The 26,146-nt window shown below is 40.2% G+C and overlaps 2 protein-coding genes across 2 annotated transcripts in view; one reads left to right on the forward strand and one right to left on the reverse strand.

The window, feature by feature from the left end:
• QRSL1 (glutaminyl-tRNA amidotransferase subunit QRSL1) overlaps window positions 1-12,004 on the reverse strand; it is a 28,575-nt gene extending 16,571 nt beyond the window's left edge. Inside the window, exons 1-4 of the mRNA XM_068985207.1 lie at window positions 11,883-12,004; window positions 4,479-4,638; window positions 3,919-4,017; window positions 2,560-2,656 (exon numbers count right to left, since the gene is read on the reverse strand). Coding sequence (XP_068841308.1) covers window positions 2,560-2,656; window positions 3,919-4,017; window positions 4,479-4,638; window positions 11,883-11,906 — 380 coding nt within the window. The 5' untranslated portion in view covers window positions 11,907-12,004. The remainder of the gene's footprint in view (window positions 1-2,559; window positions 2,657-3,918; window positions 4,018-4,478; window positions 4,639-11,882) is intronic.
• A 131-nt stretch (window positions 12,005-12,135) lies between these two features.
• Window positions 12,136-26,146, forward strand: part of RTN4IP1 (reticulon 4 interacting protein 1) — a 52,349-nt gene continuing 38,338 nt past the window's right edge. The window contains exons 1-4 of the mRNA XM_068985337.1: window positions 12,136-12,804; window positions 17,551-17,702; window positions 21,679-21,747; window positions 22,806-22,930. Coding sequence (XP_068841438.1) covers window positions 12,534-12,804; window positions 17,551-17,702; window positions 21,679-21,747; window positions 22,806-22,930 — 617 coding nt within the window. The 5' untranslated portion in view covers window positions 12,136-12,533. The remainder of the gene's footprint in view (window positions 12,805-17,550; window positions 17,703-21,678; window positions 21,748-22,805; window positions 22,931-26,146) is intronic.

Here is a 26,146-nt window from a genome sequence, read left to right on the forward strand (position 1 = left end):
AAATTCAATTTACCAGTTTTTAACTTTACAGACTGTACTTTATGTGTTCCATCTAAGAAATCTTTGTATAATTCAAGGTCACAAAGATTTTCTCCTACACTTCTATGAGTTTTAGGTTTTAACTTCTTTAGCCTCTTTTAGTCTGGAACATTTTCACAGCCTTTGTTTTTTTTATGATACTGACATTTTAATAGACGATATCTCATGTCAGATTTGTCTTTTGTTTCTTTGTTATTAGCTTCGGGTTACACATTTTCAGCTGGAACACTGCATAGGTGATGGTGTTCCTTCTCAGGGAAGGAGGTATACAGGATCACTTCACCCTTATTGGTGATGTTCATGCTGACCAGCCGTTCAAGGCAAGGTCCTCAAAACCTAGGTTCAAGTTTATTCCCACAGATTTATGTATTCAACACATATTTACTAGGTTCTAATAGGTACCAGCTTTGGAGAATCAAGGAATCTGCTTCTATGAAATAGGAAACACAGACCAAGCAAATATTACAAACATTACAAATGGGAAAATAAAAAGTGCTTCTGATGAAAAACTACATGTTTTCCTCATGATCAGGAAAAAGGCAAGGATATCTGCTCTTATCATCTTTATTCAATATTGTACTTAAGGTCCTAACTGATGCAATAAGGCAAGATAAATAAATAAAATTGTCTCTATTGTAGACTACAAGATCATGTACATAAAATATACCAAATAATCTATAAGATCAGCTAGAATTAATAAGGGAGCTTAGCAAGGTCACAGGATAAAAATAATAGGTTAACACAGAAAAGTAAATTACATTTCTATGTATTCTAACAATGTTAAACAATTAGAAATTGAAAAGAAAATGACATTTTCTGTAATAGTAAAGAAACATGAAATACTCGTAGATAGATATGGCAAATTATGTGCAAGATTCATATATAGAAAATCATAAATATTGTTGAGAAAAATTAAAGTCTAAATAAATGGAAAGATATAGTCATATATCAGAGGCCCATATTAATATGTCAATTTTCTAAAACCTAATCTATAATTCAATACCACCACAATCAAAATCCCATCAAGCTTCTCAGTGAAATTATTAATTCAATTCTAAAACTTATACGGAAATGCAAAGGACCCGCTGCTGCTGCTGCTGCTAAGTCGCTTCAGTCGTGTCTGACTCTGTGCGACCCCAGAGACGGCAGCCCACCAGGCTCCCCCATCCCTGGGATTCTCCAGGCAAGAACACTGGAGTGGGTTGCCATTTCCTTCTCCAATGCATGAAAGTGAAAAGTGAAAGTGAAGTCTGTCAGTCCTGTCCAACTCTTAGCAACCCCATGGACTGCAGCCCACCAGGCTCCTCCGTCCATGGGATTTTCCAGGCAAGATTACTGGAGTGGGGTGCCATTGCCTTCTCCGCAAGGTTTACTATGAAGCTACAGTAATCAAGATAGCATGATAATGGATTGCTGCTGCTGCTGCTAAGTCACTTCAGTCGTGTCTGACTCTGTGCGACCCCATAGATGGCAGCCAACCAGGCTCCCCCGTCCCTGGGATTCTCCAGGCAAGAACACTGGAGTGGGTTGCCATTTCCTTCTCCAATGCATGAAAGTGAAAAGTGGAAGTGAAGTCACTCAGTCGTGTCCGACCCTCAGCGACCCCATGGACTGCAGCCTTCCAGGCTCCTCCACCCATGGGATTTTCCAGGCAAGAGTACTGGAGTGGGGTGCCATTGCCTTCTTCTGATAATGGATTAGGGATACACAAATCAACAGAACAGAATCCAGAAATGGACCTATGCATAGGTTGGACTGATTTTTCTGGCAAAGGAATCAAAGTAATTTAATTTGAATTCCTACGGTCCCAGATATATAGGATAGACATATGCAAAGAAAAATGAACTTTTGCTTTCTTCAATAATATACAAAAAATTAACTGGATCACAATTTTAAATTTAAGAACTAAAACTATAAAACTTCTAGGGGAAAACACTGGGAAAAAAGTCTTGATGACCTTGGAAAAGGTAAAGCTTTCTTGGAAAAGACACAAAAAAACATGAGTCATTAAAGGAAGAAAACAATGAACTGGACTTCATCAAAACTAAAAACTTTTGCTATTTGAAAGGCATATTCAGAGGATGCAAAAACAGGCTAGAGACTCAGAGAACCTATTTGCAAATCACCTATCTGATAATGGACTTGAATCCAGACTATATGGGAAAACACTCTTACAACTCATTGAGAAGATTTGAATAGATACTTCACCAAAGATATATGGATAGCAAAATAAACACATGATGATCAACACTGTTAGTCATCAGGGAAATGCAAATTAAAACCAAAGTGAGATATCTATCAGCAGAACACAAGCTCTCATGGAGGGACTGAGAAATTGGCAAAAACAGTCCTCACGAAATCACCTCACTAACGTAATCTCTCATGGAGGAACTGAGGAACTGGCAAGGAATTGACAAGAGAGTCCTCACGAAATCACACTGCTTTTAGGTACCTACACGTAATGAAATTGAAGACACAGATGAAAGAAATGCAGGAAAAGAAACTTTTAATTTTACTTACCCCATAGCAAACTCATCTAAGTTTGTTTTTCCCATTAGTAGAGCTCCCTGATCCAACAACTTCTGAACTACTGTGGCATTGTAAGGTGGTACATAACCTGAAAAAAATTCAGTTTTCTTTAAAAAAAAAAACAAAACAAAACTGAGGTATAGCTGATTTAAATGTTATATTACAGGTGTAAAACATAGTGATTCAAATATTTTACAGATTATATTCCATTTAAAGTTATTATAAAATGTCTATATTCCCTGTTCTGTACAATATACTCTTATAGTTTATTTATTTTATACATAGTCACTTATACCTCTTAATCCCCTCCCCTTCCTTGCCCCTGTCCTCCTAAAAATTCAGTAATTTTTATCATAGGAAAGAAAACAGTGAACATGTAAATTCTATGTAAGAAACAATTTTAAACTCCAATTAAGCAATTCATATTGACAAATGCTACTTATTCCTAATTTAAGTTGTACTTTCTTCTGAAAGTTAATGTTTTTCTGCTGCTGACTGCTTGCTATATTTTCTAAAGAAAGTCTCTGTATTCACCATCTTTAAAATCTAAAAATATTGACTTTAACAGTACTACAAAATATTGAATGATAGAGAGGTACCCAACTCATTTGAAATTAATCACAAATTATTATTCTGCTCATTGCATTGACTTTTTCTTCTCAGATGTGCTATATCACACAGCAATTTTTATCTATTTCCAGCAGGAATAGATCTTTATTATCAATTAAAACTTCCTCTATCTAGTGTATATTCGCAAACAATTAACAACAGTCTACTTTATCAGAGGAACTTGGGGCATACACCTCAGAATATTAGTTTTAGTGTGAAGCTTTCTATCCTTTTTCCATTTCTTTTTCCTACTAGGATCCAACCATATATTGATAAATATGATTCCTTTTTGACCTACTGAACTTTAAAAATTAAAACTAAGCATCACTATATTAAGTATAGTGATATAAGGTGGAGGAGCCAGGAGATAAAACATAATCAGACAGTAGATGTTATTAATAATAAATCCTTATACCATCTGCAAAAGAGGGTAATGACAGCCACTTTGTACTTATTTCTACACTGTCAACGAGTGGAAGTTAGAGGAGTTAGAGTTCACTCAGTGTGTTTGCAGTGATGTTATCTTCCTAAATAGGATTCCTCTGTTAAGCAGGCCTACCCCTGAAGAATAAATCTGCATTGAGAAAGAGCAAATAGTAAGAAGGTAATATTCCACCCTAAGTTATTTCCTTTGCAGATATAACTAGTCTAAGATATCTTGGTGCATTAGTATCTTATCTTTAATTTAAACTGAAAAACATTTATTTTTATAAAATAATGCTCTGGCTAGTTAAACTTTACCTTTCAGCATGTTTGATGCACAGGTTGTCTCAATGCCGGATGTACTAAAGTTATCTTTTACTGCAATAGGAATTCCATCTAAATCCCCCAGTGAGTGACCTGCATTAAGAAACCAAAAGAATAGAAAAGATATCTAGTTCAAAATACAGAGACATTAATCCTAGTTATTAAGACAGCTACTAGCTTTTGCTAAAGATACTTCCTCAGATATCAAATCTGTGTTAGAAATTACGCGGTGGACATTATAAAGCATCACATACCTATTAGTCTCGTTTTTATTATACCTCACACCAGTTCTTCTTTTAAAAAATAATTTTATTTATTTGGCCATACCACGAGATTTGTGGGGTCTTAGTTCCCCAACCAGGGACTGAACAGGAGCCCCCAGCAGTGAAAGCGTGAAGTCCTAACCACTGAATCTCAGGGAATTCCCCAGGTCTTTAAATAAGGGAAATTTTTTTTTTATATTTAAAGCTCTACCTGCCAAATGGAGACTGCTATATCAAATTAAATTCTTTCTCTCAGGATGTAACAATTAAGTACACGTCAAAGTAATTTACCTTTTTTATATCTTTTCTCTGCTTCTTCAGCTTGCTTTAAGGCCACTTCTTCTGATACAGTAATGTACGCATTTAGAAACTTAGTCTTCTTGATAAGGGAGAGACATCTTTGACAGAGCTCAGTTGGCGTGACTTGGCCTTGTTTCAGTGCCACAGAAACCTAGAATATACACAGTTCCAAAAAACTGCGGAGTCTGCAGAAGTTTCAAATGTTATACTGAGACAGGCAGATAGAATGGTTAAATATAAAAATTTGAAGTGAGGTTTAGATTCAAAACCAAGACCAGGCACTACTGTTGCTTTACATGCATTATTACTTTATTTAGCCCTTAAAACAACCAACTAATTATTAACCTCACTTTATACATAAATTAACTGAAGCTCAGAGAGGTTAAATGATTTGCTCAAAGTCACACAAATAGTAAAGGGTAACTTCTTAACATCTGCTCCATCATGATTTCTCTCTGCACCAGTGGAAGTTTAGCCTGTCCTGTGTGTTGACTGTATTTTCATGTGTCCTAATATATATCAAGCAATAGGAGTTTGCATTTAGGGGAAAATCTGCAACTGTTCTGCTCTAAACTGTTGAATAAATCATCAGAGAGGTGGTCTTCTTAGGCCTGAGGGTGTTGAGCTAGAAAAGCAGTGCGAACAGTCCACTGAGAGGGCCCCTAATGCTGATGCACAGGGGGAGGAAAGGGCTACCGTGGGGATACTGGGAGGGTGGGGGGTTGGCGAGGGGCAGCTGGGCTCGACTCAAAGGAGATAACTGAATGTAACAAAGGAGGTATTACTGCTGAATGGTTTGTATGACTCTTGAGACGAGTGGAGCTGAAGAGAAAGAAAAGACAGCAGTGTGTTCTGATACTGTAAATATGGAGTGGGCTGATGTAAATAGGCCGGGTGCAAGTATCAGAACTTGCAGAAGCACAAAGCTGGACAGACACAGAGGTATACAAACAGGCCTACCCCAGAGCAAAACCGTAAGGACGAGGAAGATTATGTCTGCTATTGTCTCCTCTTTTTGCCTCCCCTCAAGTCTCCTAATGTCCATTATCCTCAAGTTGCCTTCTGACTCACCAACTAGTATGACAGGAAGAGGTAAGGAGTTGCAGCTGTGGTTACAAAGGCAAGAAATCAGACTGTCTGGAGTATTCATTTATTTATTGAAGTATATCTGATCTACAGTGTCATGTTGGTTTCAGGTGTACAGCAAAGTGATTCAGCTACAAATACAAACATGTCTTTTTTTCCCCCAGATTTTCTTTACCCTTATAGGTTAGTAGATAATATTGAGTATATTTCCCTGTGCCATAAAGTAGGTCCTTGTGTGTTATCTGTTTTATGCGTAGTAGTGTGTATATGTTCATCTCAAACTCATAATTTATCCCCTCCTCTTTCCTGTTGGTAACCATAAGTTTGATATCTATGTCTGTGGGTCTATTTCTATTCTGCATATAAGTTTAGTTGTATCATTATTTTTGAAGATTCCATGTATAAGCGATATCATATTTCTGTCTCTGGCTTACTTCACTTAGTATGATAATCTCCAGGTCCATCCATATTGCTGCAAATGGCATGATTTAATTTTTATTTTTTGATGGCTGAGTCATGTCCCACTGTGTAAATATAGCACATGGTCTTTATCCTTTCATCTGTTGGACATTCAGGTTGTTTCCATGTTCTGGCTATGTAAATAGTCTTGCAATGAACACTGGGATGCATACATCTTTTCAAATTATGGTTTTCTCTGGATATATGCCCAGGAGTAGGACTGCTCCACACTGTTCTGGGAGTACTCATTTTAAATGGTGATCTTTGTTAGGACCGTACTTAGGTAATCTAGATTTGAGAAAATCAATAAGGGTGTTGGAGAAGGGAAATGAAAACAAAGACGCTAATTAGCTAGAATGGACTAGGCACAAGGATTATGACAAATAAATAGTAAGATCCCCTGGAGCAAAACTAAAAGTGTCATATCTGAATATAAGATGAAATCAAGTGGAAAAGTTTTCATTAAGAAAACAAATTCTCTCTCCCTAGCATTTCTTTTCTCAAATGGAAACTAGACTTTTCTTCAGGCACTGCTTCTGCAGTTTTCCAACAGGATGGCTGTTTTAGTTCTTTCTTACCATGTACCAGAGTCCAGTGGGGAGGGGAGATTGTGTGGGCAGGTGTTACCCTTGTCCTCAATGCCTTTTTCTTGCCTCTTTTCTCAAAACCCCCAGCTCACCTGAAGCATAGCTCTTGGAGAAGATTATATTACTCTAACAGTCTCCCTGGTGCTCCTTTTCATTTATGAAAGATTTTAGCAGCTGGTTCACTGTAGCTATTTTTGTTGACTTCAAACCTCAAGTCAGGTACACTGACACCAGGCCTCTCAGTTCTTGAACTCCCTTGACACAAACTCTTCACTCCAGTTACCCACTCATATAGTCAAAGCCCAGACTATGTCATTACCAGCATTTGTATATTCTCCCAAACCTCAGTTCTAATCATCCCACATCTCCTGTCTCCTGAGCTCATTTACTCTACCATCCAGCAAGAAAACTGGGACCTCAGTACTCCAACCTCAAAGCAATGGATTCTGCCCACCAGTGAGGTGGAAAGAGGATCCCAAGGCATCCAAAGAATCTGCAGCTCTGGTTGACACCTTACGTCCAGCCTTGTGAGACTGAGTAGAGAACCCAGCCACGCCGGCCCTGACCCACAAAACTGTGAGATGATAAGACTGTGGGCGTTTTAAGACTGTGTTAAAGACAAATTTGTTGTGCAACAATAGAACAGTAATACGCCTTCTTATAAAAATGAGGAAATCTTCTGCACAAAATCTCTACTCTTCTTAGAGAACAAGGGAAAACTATAAACACAGATAATCTAGTAATTTTGTCACTGTAACAAAATCAGTGCTAATAATAGCTCTTAGCTCCAGGTGTTATCCTATACATTTTATATTTCATTTAACCTTTATATCCACACTAACAGGCTGATATTATTTCCAATCTACAGATAAATTACCCAAGTTCCTGCTTAAAATCACATAGCTAGAAAGCAACAGAGCTGGGATTCAACCAAGGCCTAATCTTGTTTCTGAAGCCCATGCTTTGGACCACTATACTCCACTACTTCTCTGTGCAAAGTATAATAGCATTTACTCCTCTGTAACCAATAGAGAACATTTTCTTAACTTCACAGGTATTAATAACATCAGAGATTCACTGAGGAAAAGGACTGTCTTTCAAAAGAAAAACTGTCTTGATAAATGCTGAAGGTATAGAAGAGCCCTTGGAAGCTGAGTGTCTGGTTGACTGGTACTCTATTTAACACACCCATTTAACATTTTTGCTTTTGTCTCCATTGTTCCAAGAAATAGCACCTCAAGATCACCAGTCAGCTTCACGTTCCTAAATCCAGCAGTCACACTCAGTCTGGGTCAGGATTCAACATCACCCCCTCCTGGAAGTACTTCTTTTCCACTTGTATTTCAGGACACCAAGCCCTTCTGGTTTCCTCCTGCCTTACTGGCCGTTCCTTCAAGTCTCTCTTGCTAGCTGTGCTTCCTACTGCTGACCTCGAAATGTTGGAAAGTTTTATGCCTTACATTTACACTCAGCTTCCCAGGTGATCTCATCTGACCATTTAACCTCAATTATCTCCTCCACTCTGGCCAACTCATATTTTCATACCTAGCTTCTCTCTTGATCTCCACATTCCTATATTCATCTGCTTAACCAACCTCTTCGCTTGGCTATCTGTGGAGGCATCTCAAAATTATCCTGTCTTGATAATTTTCTCCTCACAACACGTTCCCTGTAGAGTCTTTCCCAACTTGATGCTGTGTGCTGGGTTCAGCTGTGTCTGACTCTTTGTGACCCCATCAACTATAGCCGGCTAGGCACCTCTGTCCATGGAATTCTCCAGGCAAGAATACTAGAGTGGGTTGCCATTTCCTTCTCCAGGGGATTTTCCTGACCCAGGGATTGAACCCGCATCTCTTGTGTCTCCTGCACTGGCAGGCAGATTCTTTACCACTGTGCCACTTGCCCAGGCCCCAAATCTAAGCATCCTCCTTGACTTGTCTCTTTCCATCAAATCTATATCCAACCTGTCAGAAAGCCCAAACTTAAGAAACGAAACCCCTATTTTTTATTACTTCTGCTCCCACCACCCTATCCATGCTGCATCAGCTCTTGGCAAGGCAATGGCCTTCTAACTGGCCTCCCTGCTTCTCCATTTGCCTTCCTCCAGACCACAATCCTGAGTAGCCTGGAGCTTTTTAAATTTTAAATCAGATCATGCCCAAAGACTCACAACCTTCCAGACGATTTGCATTACATGTAGAATAAAACCCATATTCCTTCTCATGGCCTGAAAGGTGATCTGGTTCCTGCTTCTCTCTAGCCTCACCTCCCAGTACTCTCCTCATTTAGTTCTCTTGGGTGAGAAGAGAGCTTCCTTGAACATGTCAGGTTTGCCCCTGCTTCAGAGACTTCCCACTTACTCTTCCTCTTGCCTGAAAGAACCTTCTCCCAGTTCTTCCCAGGGTTCACCCTTCTTATCTTTCAGGTCTCTATTATATGTCACCCACTCAGTCAGAGAAACTTTCCTGATCACTCTAAAACATCCATATCCCCCAACTAATTCTCATGCTATACTCTGATGCTGGAAAGACTAAGGGCAGGAGGAAAAGGGGCGACAGAGAATGAGATGGTTGGATGGCATCACTGACACAAAGGACATGAGTCTGAGCAAACTCTGGGAGGTAGTGAAGGATAGGGAAGCCTGGCATGCTGCAGTCCATGAGGCTGTAGAGTCGGACAGGACTGAGTGACTGGACAACAAAATAGCCTGCTTAACCTTTCTTCATAGCACCTATACTATTTGAAGTTATATTATTAAACTTAATGCCTCCTTCCCCACACAAACATAGGTTTCATAAGGGCAGGAATTTCTGTCTTCATGTTGATCCTCAGTGTCTAGAACACAGAGGTGCTCAATAAATGCTGAATAAATGAACTGAGTTGTTTAAAATTTGGAATCTATTTTCCCATAGAACAGTAATTAAATGTTCTTAGGCTAGACCCCCAAGAAACCTATTGGATATAAAATTAATTTTCTTTAATATAAGAATAATCATTTAATATAACTATAGGGCCAGTAATACTAGTGTGGTGTTTGGTTCCTAGAAACACTGGGATCAGGCCACTAAAAAAGAAAGATTGAAAGTAAGACTCTTCCCCTTCCTGAATGTACCTGGGTAAAATTTACAAGTAGCAGCTTTATCTCCCATTTGGGATTTTACCTCTTTTTAGTGCTTCTCTATAGCTCAAATGGTAAAGAATCTGCCAGCAATGCAGGAGACCAGGATTCGATTGGGTTGGGAAAATCCTCTGGAGCAGGGAATGGCAATCCACTCCAGTATTCTCGCCTGCAGAATCGCATGGACAGAGAAGCCTGGTGGGCTACAGTCCATGGGGTCGCAAAGAGTTGGCCACGACTGAGTGACTCACACACACAACAGTCCTTCTTCCCAGGGCTCCTTTACTGCCCTAAGCCTCCACTCAGGTCCCTCAAGTTGTCTCAAAACACCATAGTTTCCAGTTCTTCCCCAAATGCCCTCCCCTACAAATTTTCTCTTCCTTCAATTAATAAGCTCAGCCAGAGTGTGATGGAGAGAAATCTGATTGATTATAATTACAATGGATAAATCATTCAACTGTCCCAGGCATCTTTACATATGGAATGTGTAAAGATCCATCTTTAAAATGGAATATGTACTAAATTAACCTCTAATTCATCGAATTTGGGGCACTGGTACAATGATGTGGAAATAACAGTGGACGGTATATTAGAGTTTGGGAAAATAACCAAATAATGTTTTGCACAATAGGTATCAATAACTATTTGTTAAAGGAGTGACTAAGTGAAAGTAATCATGTCAAGGCAACTTTCTGGCTACCCTTGGGTCAGATTCCCTAAATATATTTTCCCCCTTGAGGTAAAAATTGTTCTCACAATGGCTCACTTAACAACATTAGTGAGGAAGGGTGGCACAAAAAAGGTAGTGCTGGGGGAAAGGACAGAAAAAAAACATACCCCATTTTTTAGGTTGTATTTCATTTCACATTATGTTTGTAGTTAAAAAATATAAAAAAATTTTTTTCAAGAACAAAATAGATTGTTCACTGACAGTACAAGCAGATGCAATTTAGTATGGTAAAACAAAAATGTATTGAGGGAATAGCAGTTTATTATTTAAAGCCGATGGATTTAAAGTTCTCATAATTTATAGTTTTCTAAAAGGCTGCCAGTTGGAAAAAGAAAAAGACTTGCCAATTGAAGATACAAATGGAAGATGGAAGGTGGGGTAGGTCCTCAATTGCTAAATCTATCAGCAGAATCACCTGGGAGCTAAGGTTAAACCATATCCTCTGGGCATTACCATAGTGACCTGCATGAGGGGGACACAGCTGTAGCTTTTCAAGAGGGCCCAAGGTGATTGTGATAGAAGTGGGCCTGCTATCAGACAGCTCTGCAGGTTGGGAGATCTGTGCCAGAAAGCAAGGAGATCTGAATTAAAGCCCTAAGAGCAGGGATAAAATGAGAGAACAGATTCCAGACATAATTTCAAAAAAGAATGAACAGAGTTTAGTGACCTATTGGACATGACATATGAAGAAAAATCTAAGGGCAACTGGAATATCAGCTGTATCCTGAACAAGAGAATATCAGAAATCATGTTTTTGTTTTTTATGATGTAGGTTGAGATGCAAGAGGTGGTTCTGTTACAATGATTAAGTCAACTTTGGTTAAACTGAGTCTGGGGTGCTTATGGGACATTTGGAAGAGATGTCCAGAAGACATTCACAAATAGAGCCTAGAGTTCAAAAAATGAGGTGGAGGAAATGGAGACACAGGTAAGAAAATCGTTTGTATCCTGGAGGTTGTTGAAGCTTGGAGAATGAATATATGCGGAGTGGGGGTGGGGAGCTAAGAATCACTAGTTGGCTTTTGCAAGGGACAGATCTGCGGGGTCCTTAATGAGGACTGCATCAGATGAGTGTAGTGGACAAGGGCTAGCTAAATCCCCGTTATATGGCAGAGCCTACCTCGAGGCCATCAAGGGCTGGAGGCAGCCTGAGCAAACGAATAATCGAGAGAAGCCACTCTGCCTTCCACCCCAGAGCGCCGCGGTGCAAAGCCTTCCCCACTGAGAATATAACTGCGGAAGGATACAAGGAGCACAGCGTAAGGACTCGGAGGCCGGATCCCCCCAGGTTCTAAGGGAGAAGGCAGCGAGGCTGACCAAGACGCGGTTAGGAAGGGGGTACCCCTCGTCCACAAGAACAAAGACTCCCCGAATCTTCCCGACCTCTTGGACCCTCAGCAGACAATTCGACTCACTTCTCGGAGGGTCCGGCCCAACATGGTCCTCGTGCCCCTTCTGCCACCACAAGGACCAGGTGACGAGGAGGAAAACAGAAAGGTCACTTGCCGCTGCTGGTTTTACATGGGCGCAGCCATCTTTGATCATCACAAAACCTGTCAGCACCGAGTTCTCCGATTGGTCGAATTGCAGCCCCAGGCAAATGATCTTTGCACACGATTGGCTGGCGCCGCTAAGCAAGTTCCGAAGGGAAAGAGAAAGGGTGGAAAGGAGACTCCGGGCTAGGGTCGCGGCGGAAGGCTGGATGTGAATCTTTGTGAATTTCTGTGGCGTCTGGATCGCGAGAGGAATCGGCTTCTCCTGCAGAGGGCTTCCGGGACAGGGCAGGATTTTAGGGGTTTTGTTTTTAAGGGGAGCTGGTGTAAGGGAGAAGGAAAATGAATGGCATACTGATTGGAACGTTAATTGGAGTATTTCAGATGTGAAGAGCAAAGTACATCCATACTCTTCTTTCTTTGATTGCTCCATTAGTCTGTCTTCATTTTAAAATTCTCAGCTTTGAAACCGGCCAGAGTGTTTGGGGAGAATTTGACGGAATTCAGGTGTGAGGGTTTGATCCCGTTTAAGTGCCTTCTAATTAGGGCACGTAATTCAACCACTTGTTTACAATGGGATTTCTGAAGACCTGTGTGTTAAGAAATGCATGCACTGCGGTTTGCTTCTGGAGAAGCCAAGTTGTACAAAAGCCTTCAGTTCGAAAAATTAGTACTACCTCTCCAAGAAGCACTGTCATGCCTGCTTGGGTGATAGATAGATATGGGAGTAATGAAGTGCTTCGATTTACCCAGAACATGATGATACCAATGATCCACTATCCAAATGAAGTCATTATCAAAGTTCACGCTGCAAGTATAAATCCTATAGATGTTAATATGAGAAGTAAGTTTCAAAAGACGTTGCTCATTATCTTTTTTTTTTTTTTTTTTAAACTTGAGACAGCCTCACCAGGGATCAGTTTTAAAAGATTAGTTGTTATTGACCACTTTTTGGGGGGTTAACACAAAGAAATGGTTTAGGGTTTTGACAGTATCTCAGTAGGTATTTCAAAAATTCTTGAACTGGCAATGTCCATGGTATGCTTTAATCTTTTACAAACTATAAGTTTGAATTGCTTCCAATGCTACCTCAAAAATGTAAATTGGGACTTGAGAATTGTATCCACAGCTAACTTTCTGGTACACTTTGCTAGGAACTTTATGATATTCTGAGGTCCATCGCAGGTTTTAAAGGTATGGTTATGTTTTCACATCAGTTCAGAATTTGCATTTTCATAGTAATTTGTGTTTGCCCTTCCACTACTCCCAGCTTTTTCTAACGGTCCAGTGGACAAAGCAGCAGAACAGGATGCCAAGATGTGGACACAGTACTCTTCCTCATTTTGTTGTTGCGTTCTGCCCTTGGAAGTTAAAATACGCTTTTCTGTTGTGCGCTATCTTCAGTGGAAATAATGTTATCTTAATTTCTGCTAGGGGTTATTGACAAAGCTTGGAGTGCACTATATTCCTTATGCAGTTATTACAGTGCTGAAAAGATTGATTACTGTTTGTGAATTACTTTAACTTTGGAAAATAACGACAAAAAATGAGCAATTGAAATGTGGCTAGTCTGACTTGGGATGTACAGTTAGTGTAAAATATACATTAGATTCAAGACTTAGTAAAAAATGGATGTAAAATGTCTTATTAATTTTATATTCATTATATATAGTCATTATATATTGATCTGATAATATTTTGGATATATTAAGTAAAATATTATTAGCATTAATTTCACTTTCTTTTCACTTTTTAGTGTCCGCTTGAAAATTTTAAGTTAGCTGTGTGGCTTGCATTACATCCCTGTTGGACAGCGCTGATCTAGACATATGAGGAACAGCTATTACACATTTCTTTGTGGGGAAAGAGATACAAGTTTAAATGATTTTATGGTGATTGCCCCATGAAATATACACTTGTATTCCTTTTGTTTGCTTAGAATAGTTGCTGCTGCTAGGTGTTTCAGCTTATTCTGTTACCATTGGGCATGAAGATAATTTAGTTTTTATCAGAATTACCTTTTTTTTAAAATTGTTCATTTTTGGTTGTGCTTGGTCTTCTTGCTGCATGGACTACTCTCTAGCAGCAGTGCTTGGCCTTCTTGTTGCAGTGGCTTCTTGTCGCGTTGGATGGACGCTAGGGCACTTGGGCTTCAGTCGTTTTGGCACGTGGGCTCAGTGGTTGCAGCTCCCAGGCTCTAGAGCACAGGCTCAGTAGTTGTGGCACGTGGACTTACTCTGGTATGTGGGATCTTCTCACATAAGGGATTGAACCCATGTCTCCTTCATTGGCAGGTGAATTTTTTTTACCATTGAGCCAACAGGGAGACTCCTGCTGGAATTATCTTTAAGTGGTAGATTTATACCTAGTGAGCAGTATGTATTTGCTATCTCCTTGATTATAAGCTCTTTGAAGGTAGAGCCCATGCCCTGTCAACTATAGCTTTTTTTTGGTGTTTCACATATGTAGTTGTCATTCAGTCATTAATGTCATTTTATATTTTCATTCTAATTTGATTACAAAGTAAAATGATGTTTTTTAATCCTTGAGCAGTTTTTAAAAGCATTTTGTCTTTGTTTAGATCTATTAACACATTATTGACCAGGGGATTTTTTTTTAGAAATCAGTGCCTGTGACCAGCAATTTTATTAAACGTCTCTGGTCAATAATGTTCAAGTGACAAAAGACATATTAATACATCTCCAGTCAATAAGTTGTTAACTTTTCATTTCTTTGAATGCACAGGCACAGTTTATGTATTTGTGTTACATTGTACATTTTAATTTCAGTAGAATGGCTGAATCTGGACTTTCTTGGCTGCTATTTAATAACAGATTTTACTTTTATATAGTATTCTTGAGACATCATAGTTTTTTAATGACTTGACTGGATAATATTATTTGTAGTTATCCTCTGTATTTCCTGCCCATGGATTCTTTTTTGAGAATGTATGATTACTATTGCAGAAGATACCTGAAATGGTAGCTTGGAGAAATGAAATTGTAAACTATAGGGAGCATTATTTCCCTTGACAAGAAAGCAAGGACATGCCTGTTTTGAAAGGTGAAAACCACCTATTTTTCTGGAGATGGCTACTGTTGTTGGATATAAAATCATAAATCATATAAATAGGTAATGAAAAGGGAATTATCTTAAAATAGAAAAAAAAAATCAGCCAATAGCATTATACCTACAAAGTTTGCTTTCTTTAGATGAGATCAAAGATTCTGAAACTGATGGCAGATTTAGGATTTTCCAGGTCGTTCCATCTCTGAACCAAACTGATCACCTCTAACAGTGACACAAAACTGCTAAGGTTCCCCATTCACTGTCTCCAAGCAGATTCTCAGTTCCTAACTACCAGCTATTTCTGGATTTGGGACTAGTTTAGCTGGTACCAGTGAGCCAGGACTACTCAGTCGATATCCAAGTAACCGAGGAAAACAGCCTTCTTTTGCAGGCTGTGAAGCTCAGAAAGGGACTGGAATGGTTTGTTGTTGTTGTTGTTTTTTTGGCAGCTTGAAAATTTTACTTGACTAAATTCCCACTTTTGTTGATCAAATCGCATAGGAATTTCAGTGAATAATTGTTTTATTGTGTTTGAGAGGTGGAAAAGGAATGTAAGACAGGAAGACTAAATGTAATTTTTGTGAGTATTACATGGGAAGTTATTTTCCCCCTGGTAGAATGCACTCCTAACTAGCCAGCTGGCATGTATCTAATATCGGCATGGTGGCCATCAGCTTAGATTTTCTGGGACTTGCCCAACTTTAAAATGCTTTCTTCCATGTGTCTTGATTTTTTATTAGAAAAACAACTTCTGCTCTCCCCTGTCAGCCTCTCTCCCTGTATTCTCTACCTCTTGCTGTATGGATTAAATATCATTGTTCCCATCTAAGGCCAGCCCTCCACCAAGGTTCTAGACCCCATGCCTGCTCACCCACTCAGGAGCATTGTTTCAGCAATTGTCTCCTGTATCTTCAGTGTTTCCCTTTCCCCTGGATCACTCACATTGGCTGTTAGTTCTCCACTCATAAAGAGCACCAAAAAAAAAAAAAAAGACTTAAAAGTCCTTCAGTGGGCTTCCCTGGTGGCTCAGGTGTAAAGAATTCGCGGGCAATGCAGGAGACCAGGGCTTGATCCCTCGATTGGGAAGATCCCCTGGAGGAGGAAATGGCAACCCACTCCAGTATTCTTGCCTGGAGAATCCCATGGACAAAGGAGTCTGGTGGAGTACAGTCTGTGGGATCACAAGAGTCAGACACAACGTAGCAACTAAACCACCACCACCCACCACCACAAATCTTCAATCTCACTTTCCCTTCTCCAGCCACTGCCCCATTTTTCCACTCTTCTATAGCAATACTATCAATATTTGGAAGAGTTGAATGTTCTCATGGTGTTCAGTTCCTCATTCCTATACTCTCTGTCACCCCATGCCATAAAAACTGCTCCTAAAAAGGTCACCAAAGACTTCTGTGCTGTTGGATCCAATATTTTGTTTGCGGGGGGGAATTTTTTTGTTTCTTAAAGGTCTGTTGGCAGCTCTTGACCTTGTTTGAAAAATTTCTTCCCTGGCAGCAGCATCTGACTTCTTTAAATGGCCCTCTTCACTTGACTTTCTGGATACCTTTTCACTAGCCAAACCTTCTTGGGCTCCTTTGCTGGTTTCTCCTCATCCTTAAGATCTGATGAGGATGAGTGGGAGAAAAGGGGAAACTTTCAGAATGGTTTAGTGATTCTGGAGCATGAATTGTGGTGCATGACCCTAAAAAGATAAGCAAGATGCTTCTCTTGGAGAGCCTCATGTAGCAGAAATGTTCTCAGGAGGATGTCAAGCAGAAAAGATGACAGCAGACACTTTTGTGTCTTAGGAAAACCATTTTATGTGTGGATGATGTGTAATAAACTGCTTTGGATTATTATATGTAGCCAATTTATTTTGAAAAACAAGTGATCAGAGGAACATTTCAGTTCTGTTGATATTTATGTAAATATTCTTAAAAAGATATACAATGACACAATCAGCGTGATTTAGCATATCAGAGTTGATGCAGCCAAGTGGTTCTTTTCCATTTGGGAATCTTACACTTAACCCAAAGGTGTTTTAGAAACATTTTTTGGGAGACAGGGACAGTTACTCATAGACCAGTGTCTTAGTATCAGATACTATACCTATGCCTTATTTATTTGCTTAACTGCAGACAACTTTGACATTTATCTGCTTCACCAGACTTGGCTTCAAATGATTTCATGTTGAAAAAGTTCATGAATGAATAAATTAATAAGGAAACCATCTTCAAAGACCAGTTCTCAAATTCGTTTCAGAATTAGATTTCAAAAAATGATTGTTAATTAACTATAGTCCAATATAAAATTTCTTTAAAAGTGATAACTTTCCTAGTAATTTTCTTGGAAAGGAACAACACTCATTGTTTTTATGCTTTCCTGTGTGATGGTAAAAAATTTGTAAGATTGATTACTTTATAATCTACTTCTTGAGGATCTAGAATTGTACCTGGTGCATAAGTGCAGCAGTTTTGAAAGCATCTCATTCTTTTGGAAGAAAAAAGTAAATTGTATCTTCTAGGTGGTTATGGAGCCACAGCTTTAAATATGAAACGTGATCCTTTACATGTTAAAATCAAAGGAGAAGAATTTCCTCTGACTCTGGGTCGGGATGTGTCTGGTGTGGTGATGGAGTGTGGACTTGATGTAAGGTACTTCAAACCTGGAGATGAGGTGAGTTGTCACATTCCGCTATTCCTTTTCAAAATTGGCTGGTTTCATTCTCCTGCTTTTGGAAGTATATTCCATATCACTAACCTTTTCTTCTTCTTTTCAACAAATATACTGAGCTTTGGCTGGAACCCTCCTTTTCTTGGTTCAGTTCATGATTCTCTTTTCTGGCTCTGTCACAATAGCTTGCTGTGCTTGAACATTCTAAAGCTAGTGCCTGAGAATTGCAAGTCTTTAGGGACATGTAGGAAAGGAGGCTCAAGAGGGAGGGGATATGTGCCTACTTAGAACTGACTCATGGTGTTGTGCAGTGGAAAGCAGCACAGCGTTGTAAAGCTTATAAAGCAATTACCCGCAATTAAAAAACTTTTTTAAAGAAAAAATATATAGACAAGTGAAAAAAGATATGATTGGGACTTTTTAAGTCTTTAAATGACAATTTCTATCTTATGGGTTAGATGGTTTTGAAATAGCTAAAGGTTGATATAATCACCTGTCCCTTGTCATTTTGAACTTTTATACCAAGAAATTAAAGTCAGCTCATAATAATAGCACTGTTCCAGTTGTTTTTCATTTAAAAAAAACAAACTAATTTAATCTCTGTGAAGTGAGTACAGTTAGGCCAGTCTACAGGTGAGAGTTAAGCTGTAAAGAGGTCCCACAGCAAATAAATGATAGAATCCAGGATTAAAGCTCCAGAGAACATGTTCTTGCTGGTGTTCTACTGTTGCTGCTAAGTCGCTTCAGTCGTGTCCGACTCTGGGCAACCCCAGAGACGCCAGCCCACTAGGCTCCTCTGTCCCTGGGATTCTCCAGGCAAGAACACTGGAGTGGGTTACCATGTCCTTCTCCAATGCAGGAAAGTGAAAAGTGAAAGTGAAGTTGCTCAGTCATGCCCAACTCTTAGCTACACCATGGACTGCAGCCTACCAGGCTTCTCCATCCATGGGATTTTCCAGGCAAGAATACTGGAGTGGGGTGCCATTGCCTTCTCCGGCTGGTGCTCTAAGTAGTGAGTAAATACAGCAGGATTTACTGCTGTCTACCTCCTATGTTGACATTTTAGGAATCAGCGAACTAAAATGGACTGGAATGGGTGAATTTAACTCAGATGATCATTATTTTTATCTGCTACTGAAGGCAAGAATCCCTTAGAAGAAATGGAGTAGCCATCCTAGTTAACAAAAGAGTCCAAAATGCAGTACTTTGGAAGCAATCTCAAAAATGACAGAATGATCTCTGTTTGTTTCCAAGGCAAACGGTAATCCAAGTCTGTGCCCTGACCAGTAATGCTGAAGAAGCTGAAGTTGAATGGTTCTGTGAAGAGCTACAAGAGCTTCTAGAGCTAACACCCAAAAAAGATGGCCTTTTCAGTATAGGGGACTGGAATGCAAAAGTAGGTAGTCAAGAAACACCTGGAGTAGCAGGCAAATTTGGCCTTGGGAGTACAGAATGTAGCAGGGCAAAGGCTAATAGAGTTTTGCCAAGAGAATGCACTGGTCACAGCAAACACCCTTTTTCAACAACACAGGAGAAGACTCTACACATGGACATCACCAGCTGGTCAACACTAAGATCAGATTGATTATATTTTTTGCAGCCAGAGATGGAGAAGCTCTATACAGTCAGCAAAAAAAGAGAGAGCTGACTGTGGCTCAGTTCATGAACTCCTTATTGCCAAATTCAGACTGAAATTGAAGAAAGTAGGGAAAACTAGTAGACCATTCAGGGATGATCTAAATCAAATCCCTTACAATTATACAGTGGAAGTGAGAAATAGATTCAAGGGATTAGACTTGATAGAGTGCCTGATGAACTGTGGATGGAGGTTTGTGACATTGTACAGGAGACAGGTATCAAGACCATTCCTGACAAAAATGCAAAAAAGTGCAAAATGGCTGTCTGAGGAAGCCTTACAAATAGCTGTGAAAAGGAGAGAAGCGAAAAGTAAAGGAGAAAAGGAAAGATATACCCATTTGAATGCAGAGTTTCAAAGAATACCAAGGAGAGATAAGAAAGCCCTCCTCAGTGATCAGTGCAAAGAAATAGAGGAAAACAATTGGAATGACTAGAGATCTCTTCAAGAAAATTAGAGATACCAAGGGAACATTTCATGCAAAGATGGGCTTGATAAAGGACAGAATTGTTATGGACCAAACAGAAGCAGAAGATATTAAGAAGAGGTGGTAAGAATACATAGAAAAACTATTAAAAAAAAGATCTTAATGACCCAGATAGTCATGATGGTGTGATCACTCACCTAGAGCCAGACATCCTGGAATGCAAAGTCAAGTGGGCCTTAGGAAGCCACTGCAAACGAAGCTAGTGGAGGTGATGGAATTCCAGTTGAGCTATTTAAAATCCTAAAAGAGAATGCTTTGAAAGTGCTGCACTCACTATGCCAGCAAATTTGGAAAACTCAGCAGTGGCCACAGGACTGTAAAATGGCAGTTTTCTTTCCAATCCCAAAGAAAGGCAATGCCAAAGAATGCTCAAACTACCGCACAATTGCACTCATCTCACACGCTAGTAAAGTAATGCTCAAAATTCTCCAAGCCAGGCTTCAACAGTATGTGAACCGTGAACTTCGAGGTGTTCAAGCTGGTTTTAGAAAAGGCAGAGGAACCAGAGATCAAATTGCCCACATCCGTTGGATCACTGAAAAAGCAAGAGAGTTCCAGAAAAACATCTATTTCTGCTTTATTGACTATGCCAATGCCTTTGACTACGTGGATCACAATAAACTGTGGAAAATTCTGAAAGAGATGGGAATATTAGACCACCTGACCTGCCTCTTGAGAAATCTGTATGCAGGTCAGGAAGCAACAGTTAGAACTGGACATGGAACAACAGACTGGTTCCAAATAGGGAAAGGAGTACATCAAGGTTGTATATTGTCACCCTGCTTATTTAACTTATATGCAGAGTACATCATGAGAAACACTGGGCTCGATGAAGCACAAGCTGGAATCAAGATTGCTGGGAGAAATATCAATAACCTCAGATATGTAGATAACACTACCCTGATGACAGAAAGTGAAGAACTGAAGAGCCTCTTGATGAAAGTGAAAGAGGAGAGTGGAAACAGTTGGTTTAAAGCTCAACATTCAGAAAACTAAGATCATGGCATCCGGTCCCATCACTTCATGGGAAATAGATGGGGAAACAGTGGAAACAGTGTCAGATTTTACTTTGGGGGGCTCCAAAATCACTGCAGATGGTGACTGCAGCCATGAAATTAAGAGACTCTTACTCCTTGGAAGAAAAGTTATGACCAACCTAGATAGCATATTCAAAAGCAGAGACATTACTTTGTCAACAAAGGTCGATCTAGTCAAGGCTATCGTTTTTCCATAAGTCATGTATAGATGTGAGAGTTGGACTATAAAGAAAGCTAAGTGCTGAAGATTTGATGCTTTTGAACTGTGGTGTTGGAGAAAACTCTTGAGAGTCCCCTGGACTGCAAGGAGATCCAACCAGTCCATCCTAAAGGAAATCAGTCCTGAATATTCATTGGAAGGACTGACGCTGAAGCTGAAACTCCAATACTTTGGCCACCTGATAGGAAGAATTGACTCATTTGAAAAGACCCTGATTCTGGGAAAAATTGAAGGCAGCAGGAGGAGGGGACAATAGAGGATGAAATGGTTGGATGGCATCACTGACTCAATGGACATGAGTTTGAGTAAACTCTGGGAGTTGGTGATGGACTGGGAGTCCTGGTGTGCTGCATTCCATGGGGTTGCAAAGAGTTGGACGTGGCTGAACTGAACTGACCTGACCTCCAATGTGGTTTGACTTGGTAAATCCAGAATCATTCTAAATTACACATTGATATCATGTGAAAATAACTGCTGTTTGGTGGGTTGTGGACTTGTGCTCTTTTCTCACGGGGTGTGGGGTATGTACTGGGGAACACTGTCATGATTAGCTTTGTCTTAAAAAGATGTGTTTCTGACGCACAGTGTGTGTGTTTCAGGTCTGGGCTGCAGTTCCCCCCTGGAAACAAGGCACTCTGTCAGAATTCGTTGTTGTCAGTGGGAATGAGGTAACTCGCTGGTTCTGTGCTGAAATGCTGTTGGAAAGTAGAACAAAGACTGACAACTATCTCTGACATAATTGGTGTTTTTTTTTTTTTTTTTTTTTGAGATCAGGTTCAAGTTTTATGGGTGGTTTCAAAAGAACTGAGAGAATAGGAATTTTAAAAAATATTTTTAAATGTATTGGATGTCATTTAAATAGTGCTGCCTGCCAGAGCAGTTATCTGTATCTTGTGGAGCAGGGATTTGTGAGATCTAGAAACCCTGCTGTGTTCTTTGGTTTTATCCTCAGTGTAAATTGTTGGAAGCAAATATACCAAATGGAGCATACTGATTCATCATAAATGGAAGCATTGGAAGTATCAAGCTGTTTCAAATAACTTCAAAACAGGAGTCTAATCAAATACAGTCAGGAGGCCTGGCAGTTTAATTAGAAAGAAAGGAGTTAATATTAAGAAAATTGGCTGCAGAAGGGAGAGCAGGAGCGGGAAAGGGGTATTACTGAGATTAGAAAAGTCTGGAGAGATTGTGCTGTACGTTCGGTTGTGTCCTACCCTTTGTGACCCCATGTGCTATAACCCGCCAGGCTCCTCTGTCCATGGGATTTTCCAGGCAAGGACACTGGAGTGAGTTGCCGTTTTCCTCCTCCAGGGGATCTTCCCGACCCAGGGATCTAACCTGCATCTCCTGTGTCTCCTGCATTGCAGGTGGATTATTTACCCACTGAGTGGGAGCAAAGCAAACAGCTAATCCCCAAAACAAATTAGAATGTATTTATGAGGGCTCAAAGTGTATTTGGATTTGTTTCTGGCCATAGTTAGGACTAATGGGATTGTTGAATGTGGTCTTTTTTGTGAAGAATTAAACAGCTGTATCCAATAATGTAACCTATAAAACCTTACTGACCCTCTGCTTGGCAGATTGAGTCATTTGGAGAAATTCCTTAGGAATAATCTTAGAGTAGGGTTTATGATAATCACTGAACCTGGCAGAGTGTACGTGTACTTAATTGTGTTCATAGGTTCACAGGTCACTGCTTATTTTTGACTGTTGTCCTCGAATCTAGGTCTCTCACAAGCCCAGATCACTCACTTATACTCAAGCCGCCTCCCTGCCGTACGTGGCTCTCACAGCGTGGTCTGCCATAAACAAGGTTGGCGGCCTGAACGACAGGAATTGCACGGGAAAACGGTGAGCATCAGTGGTAGCACCTAAAATTCCCTTTACTTTGGTGACATCTTTGCAGAGGATTTGTCAGAAGCATTAAAACTAGGCTCACTTACATGAGCAAAATTGTGCTAACTTTTCAAACAATTTCTAAAGAACTCTTGTGTCTGTTTTTTTTTTTTTTTAATCTCATTCTGTTGTAATATAGATGGACGTTAGGAGTCTAAGCCTTCTAAAATGATGCAAAATTTTTGTATGTGAGTCTCTGGGAAGAAGATCCATAGCTTTCATCAGATTCCTAAAAAAAATGAAGAATGACTTACTTACGGTTTTTGAAGAATGATTTTGAGGCACCGGTGTTTTTTCCTGCCTTTGCTAGACGTGCCTCTCCCACTGGCAGGTTTCCATGAAACCAGATACACAGCCCTTGAACACTGTTGTGCTGTCTCAGGCTCTGTGCTCTCTCAGGCTCCTTCAGGCAGTTCTGGGGCTTCCAGAACTTGCAGGTAGGTTTGTTGGGTTTGCAAAAATACAGCGACGATGCTTTTGAGTTCATATTCAAGAACTTTCTGCCCACTTGGGCACTTCTTCTTTGTGAGTTTTATTTAGGAGTTCAGCGAGGTAACACATACACAATCGGTGAAACAGGTTGTAGTCAAAAGGCACCCAGTACCTGGTGGTGCTGTTATTAACAGTGTGGCTACTGTATTCTTTGTGTTTCACAAAGTTGGCAGCGTAGAGAAAACTGATGATTTTATTATTTGGTAAGAAAACTAGAACCATTCAGTGATTGTGGTGAAGCAGAGGGATGCAGGTAGAATTTTTCGTTTCTTGATTTCTAAAGGTTATGCTCGAAAAAGAACTGAAATTCTGTGTCATTCTCTACTCCTGTTGTTATAAAACATTGCACCTTACCTTTAAGTTTAGTGAAGGCTTAATAGCTGTTTTTTTCTGAAAGCAGCGTAAAGGCTGTTCATCTAATGAGGTGCTATCCCTCACTGTAGAATTGAAGGCAAAGATTTATTCAAAAGGTCAAACCTGTTTAATTTTTAAGCTTTTGGGGCTTATCATTCTTGAAGTTACCATTTTGGCCCAACACTTTGTTTAAATTAGTTTGACCATGTAGATCTTTCTAATGGTTTGTCTCAGTTAACCTTGGAAAAACCATAGGCAGGATTTTTAGACATTTATTATTATTGTAGGCTCTGCAGTGACATTGATTCTTTGCTTTCTTTTTCCTTAAAAAGCATTCAGATTTCTATGCCTGCGTGACTACCCTGGGTAGAGAGCTCTCATTCGTTTGCTGGTTCGGGCTCTTTGGGCATACCTTTTTTTTTGGTGTTCTGTAGAAAATGAGTTAGAAACAGAGCTAGCTCTCTCTTCTTGTCGCAGTTGATCGTTTGCTTTGTGGGTATTACATTGTCTTCTGTTTAAGCAGTAATGGCTTGGAACTGGGCAAGTAGAGGCCTGGGTTCCTCTCTCTGCTACTAACTAATCAGCTGCCCACATGCATGCATTTTATGGCCTCTGCTGTTTCCACCAAGGTACTGAGAGGAGGACAGTGTAGGTTGTTAGGTGGGCTTCGAGAACTGGAAAGTTTTATACCTTATAAAAGTGATTTAAACGTTATGTTGAGTCTGTGCACACGGATTTAGCTATCTGTTAACCAACCTGGAGCAAAACCCGCTGAAAGAGGCTCGCCGGCTCCTGTCGCATTCCCACCTGTGCAGTGGCTCAGAATGCCTTTGCTGTGAGTGGCAGTGGGAACCTGGTCCTTGGTGCTCTGGGAAATTTCAGCTTACTGAGATTACCGCACACGATGGTAATAATGCCTCCCTCTCCTACTGCTTGCTTGAGAGAATCACATGGGAGATGTGAGCACCTTAAAGTACTGTAAAAATACTTCTACATGAAGAGATTACTGTTGTAGTGGGGTTTTACCTATGTAAACCCAGAGGTTCCAGTGTCCAAAGTGACTTTTTTCAGCTTGACTATCGTTTGTGATTGGTGGAGCATATTATGGCTTCTCTAAGCAGTGATTACTCCTTTACTGTTAGCTGTTGGCATTAAGGCAGTCTTTAGTTTGCACCAAAGCAAGTCAGTGTTTGTCATCCAGCACCAGCCTCGATGGTGTTTTGCTTTCCCTTTTTTGTTCTGTCATTATATTTTTGCCACGACTGAGCATCAGTGAACCAAGGGAATAACTTAATATTGATGTTCTGTGTCATTTTTGCCCACACTTTGGTATCACTGGAGAAGTCACGTGAAATGATTTCCTTGTTTTGAGCCCGTCTGTAGTTTCTTCATGTCTTATTCAGTAGGAACCCATGGATAACTTAGAGTTCTCAAGATGAATAGAACTTTTTAAAAAAAGTGGTTGCACCAGGTATTTTTGAGAAAGGGTTCTATCTGATGGTTATATTTATCAGTAGTGTCATGCTCTGCCTGAAATACATCTCTTGCTGGAAAGTTATGCTGCACTCTGTTTGACAGAAGTGTTAGCAAGTGTTAGAAATTGAACTCTTCCTCCTCCACAAAATAAATGTCACTTCTAAATTGTCTATACCTGAAACTCAATGCAGTGGCTTTAGGAATGCTCTTCCTGGTTTCTTTTTTGAGATTAGACTTTAAGACAATAACATTTTGTCATGGAAGTGTAAATTAGGTGTCTGATTGATTCTCTTTATAGAGTTAGGCTGAAACATTGGATTTCCCCACTATTTGCCTATTCCAGTCATCACACCAGCTTCCTTCTTTCCGCTGCCTTTACCTGCCTGTCCTTCATTCTCCTACCCACCTGCTTCTCCCTGCTGTCCACCCCACCACCCCTGGGGACTTTTGGGTTTGCATCTGCACCTGACTGGCTTGTACGAGGGAGAGCGGACAGGGGAAGGAGAAAGTGTACCTGCTTGAAGAACTCCTGGGGTTGGGAGGAAGTGGAGAAGGAAGGGTGCAGCCCTGGCCTGGCCAGCGTGCGGCGATGGGTCAGGTGTCCACCCATGACCTGTTTTCCAGGGAGCTCTGAGGGCTCAGCTAAAGGAATCAGTAGAAAACTCTTACCTAACCATTGGTGGTTTGCAGATAGTTACCACCCACTCCCCCCACCCCCTGCCGCCTAGAAAACTCTCTTGGGATGCACTGGAACCTCAATTCCAGCCTGGCCAAGCAGCTGCAGGTGTTCTCGTGGGTCACAGCTGACCGAGCTGTCAGCCCAACAGTACTCTTCAGTTTTTCCATTGT

This window comes from Capricornis sumatraensis, chromosome 13 (assembly GCF_032405125.1).
Source record: "Capricornis sumatraensis isolate serow.1 chromosome 13, serow.2, whole genome shotgun sequence".
Taxonomy (NCBI): Eukaryota; Metazoa; Chordata; class Mammalia; order Artiodactyla; family Bovidae; genus Capricornis; species Capricornis sumatraensis.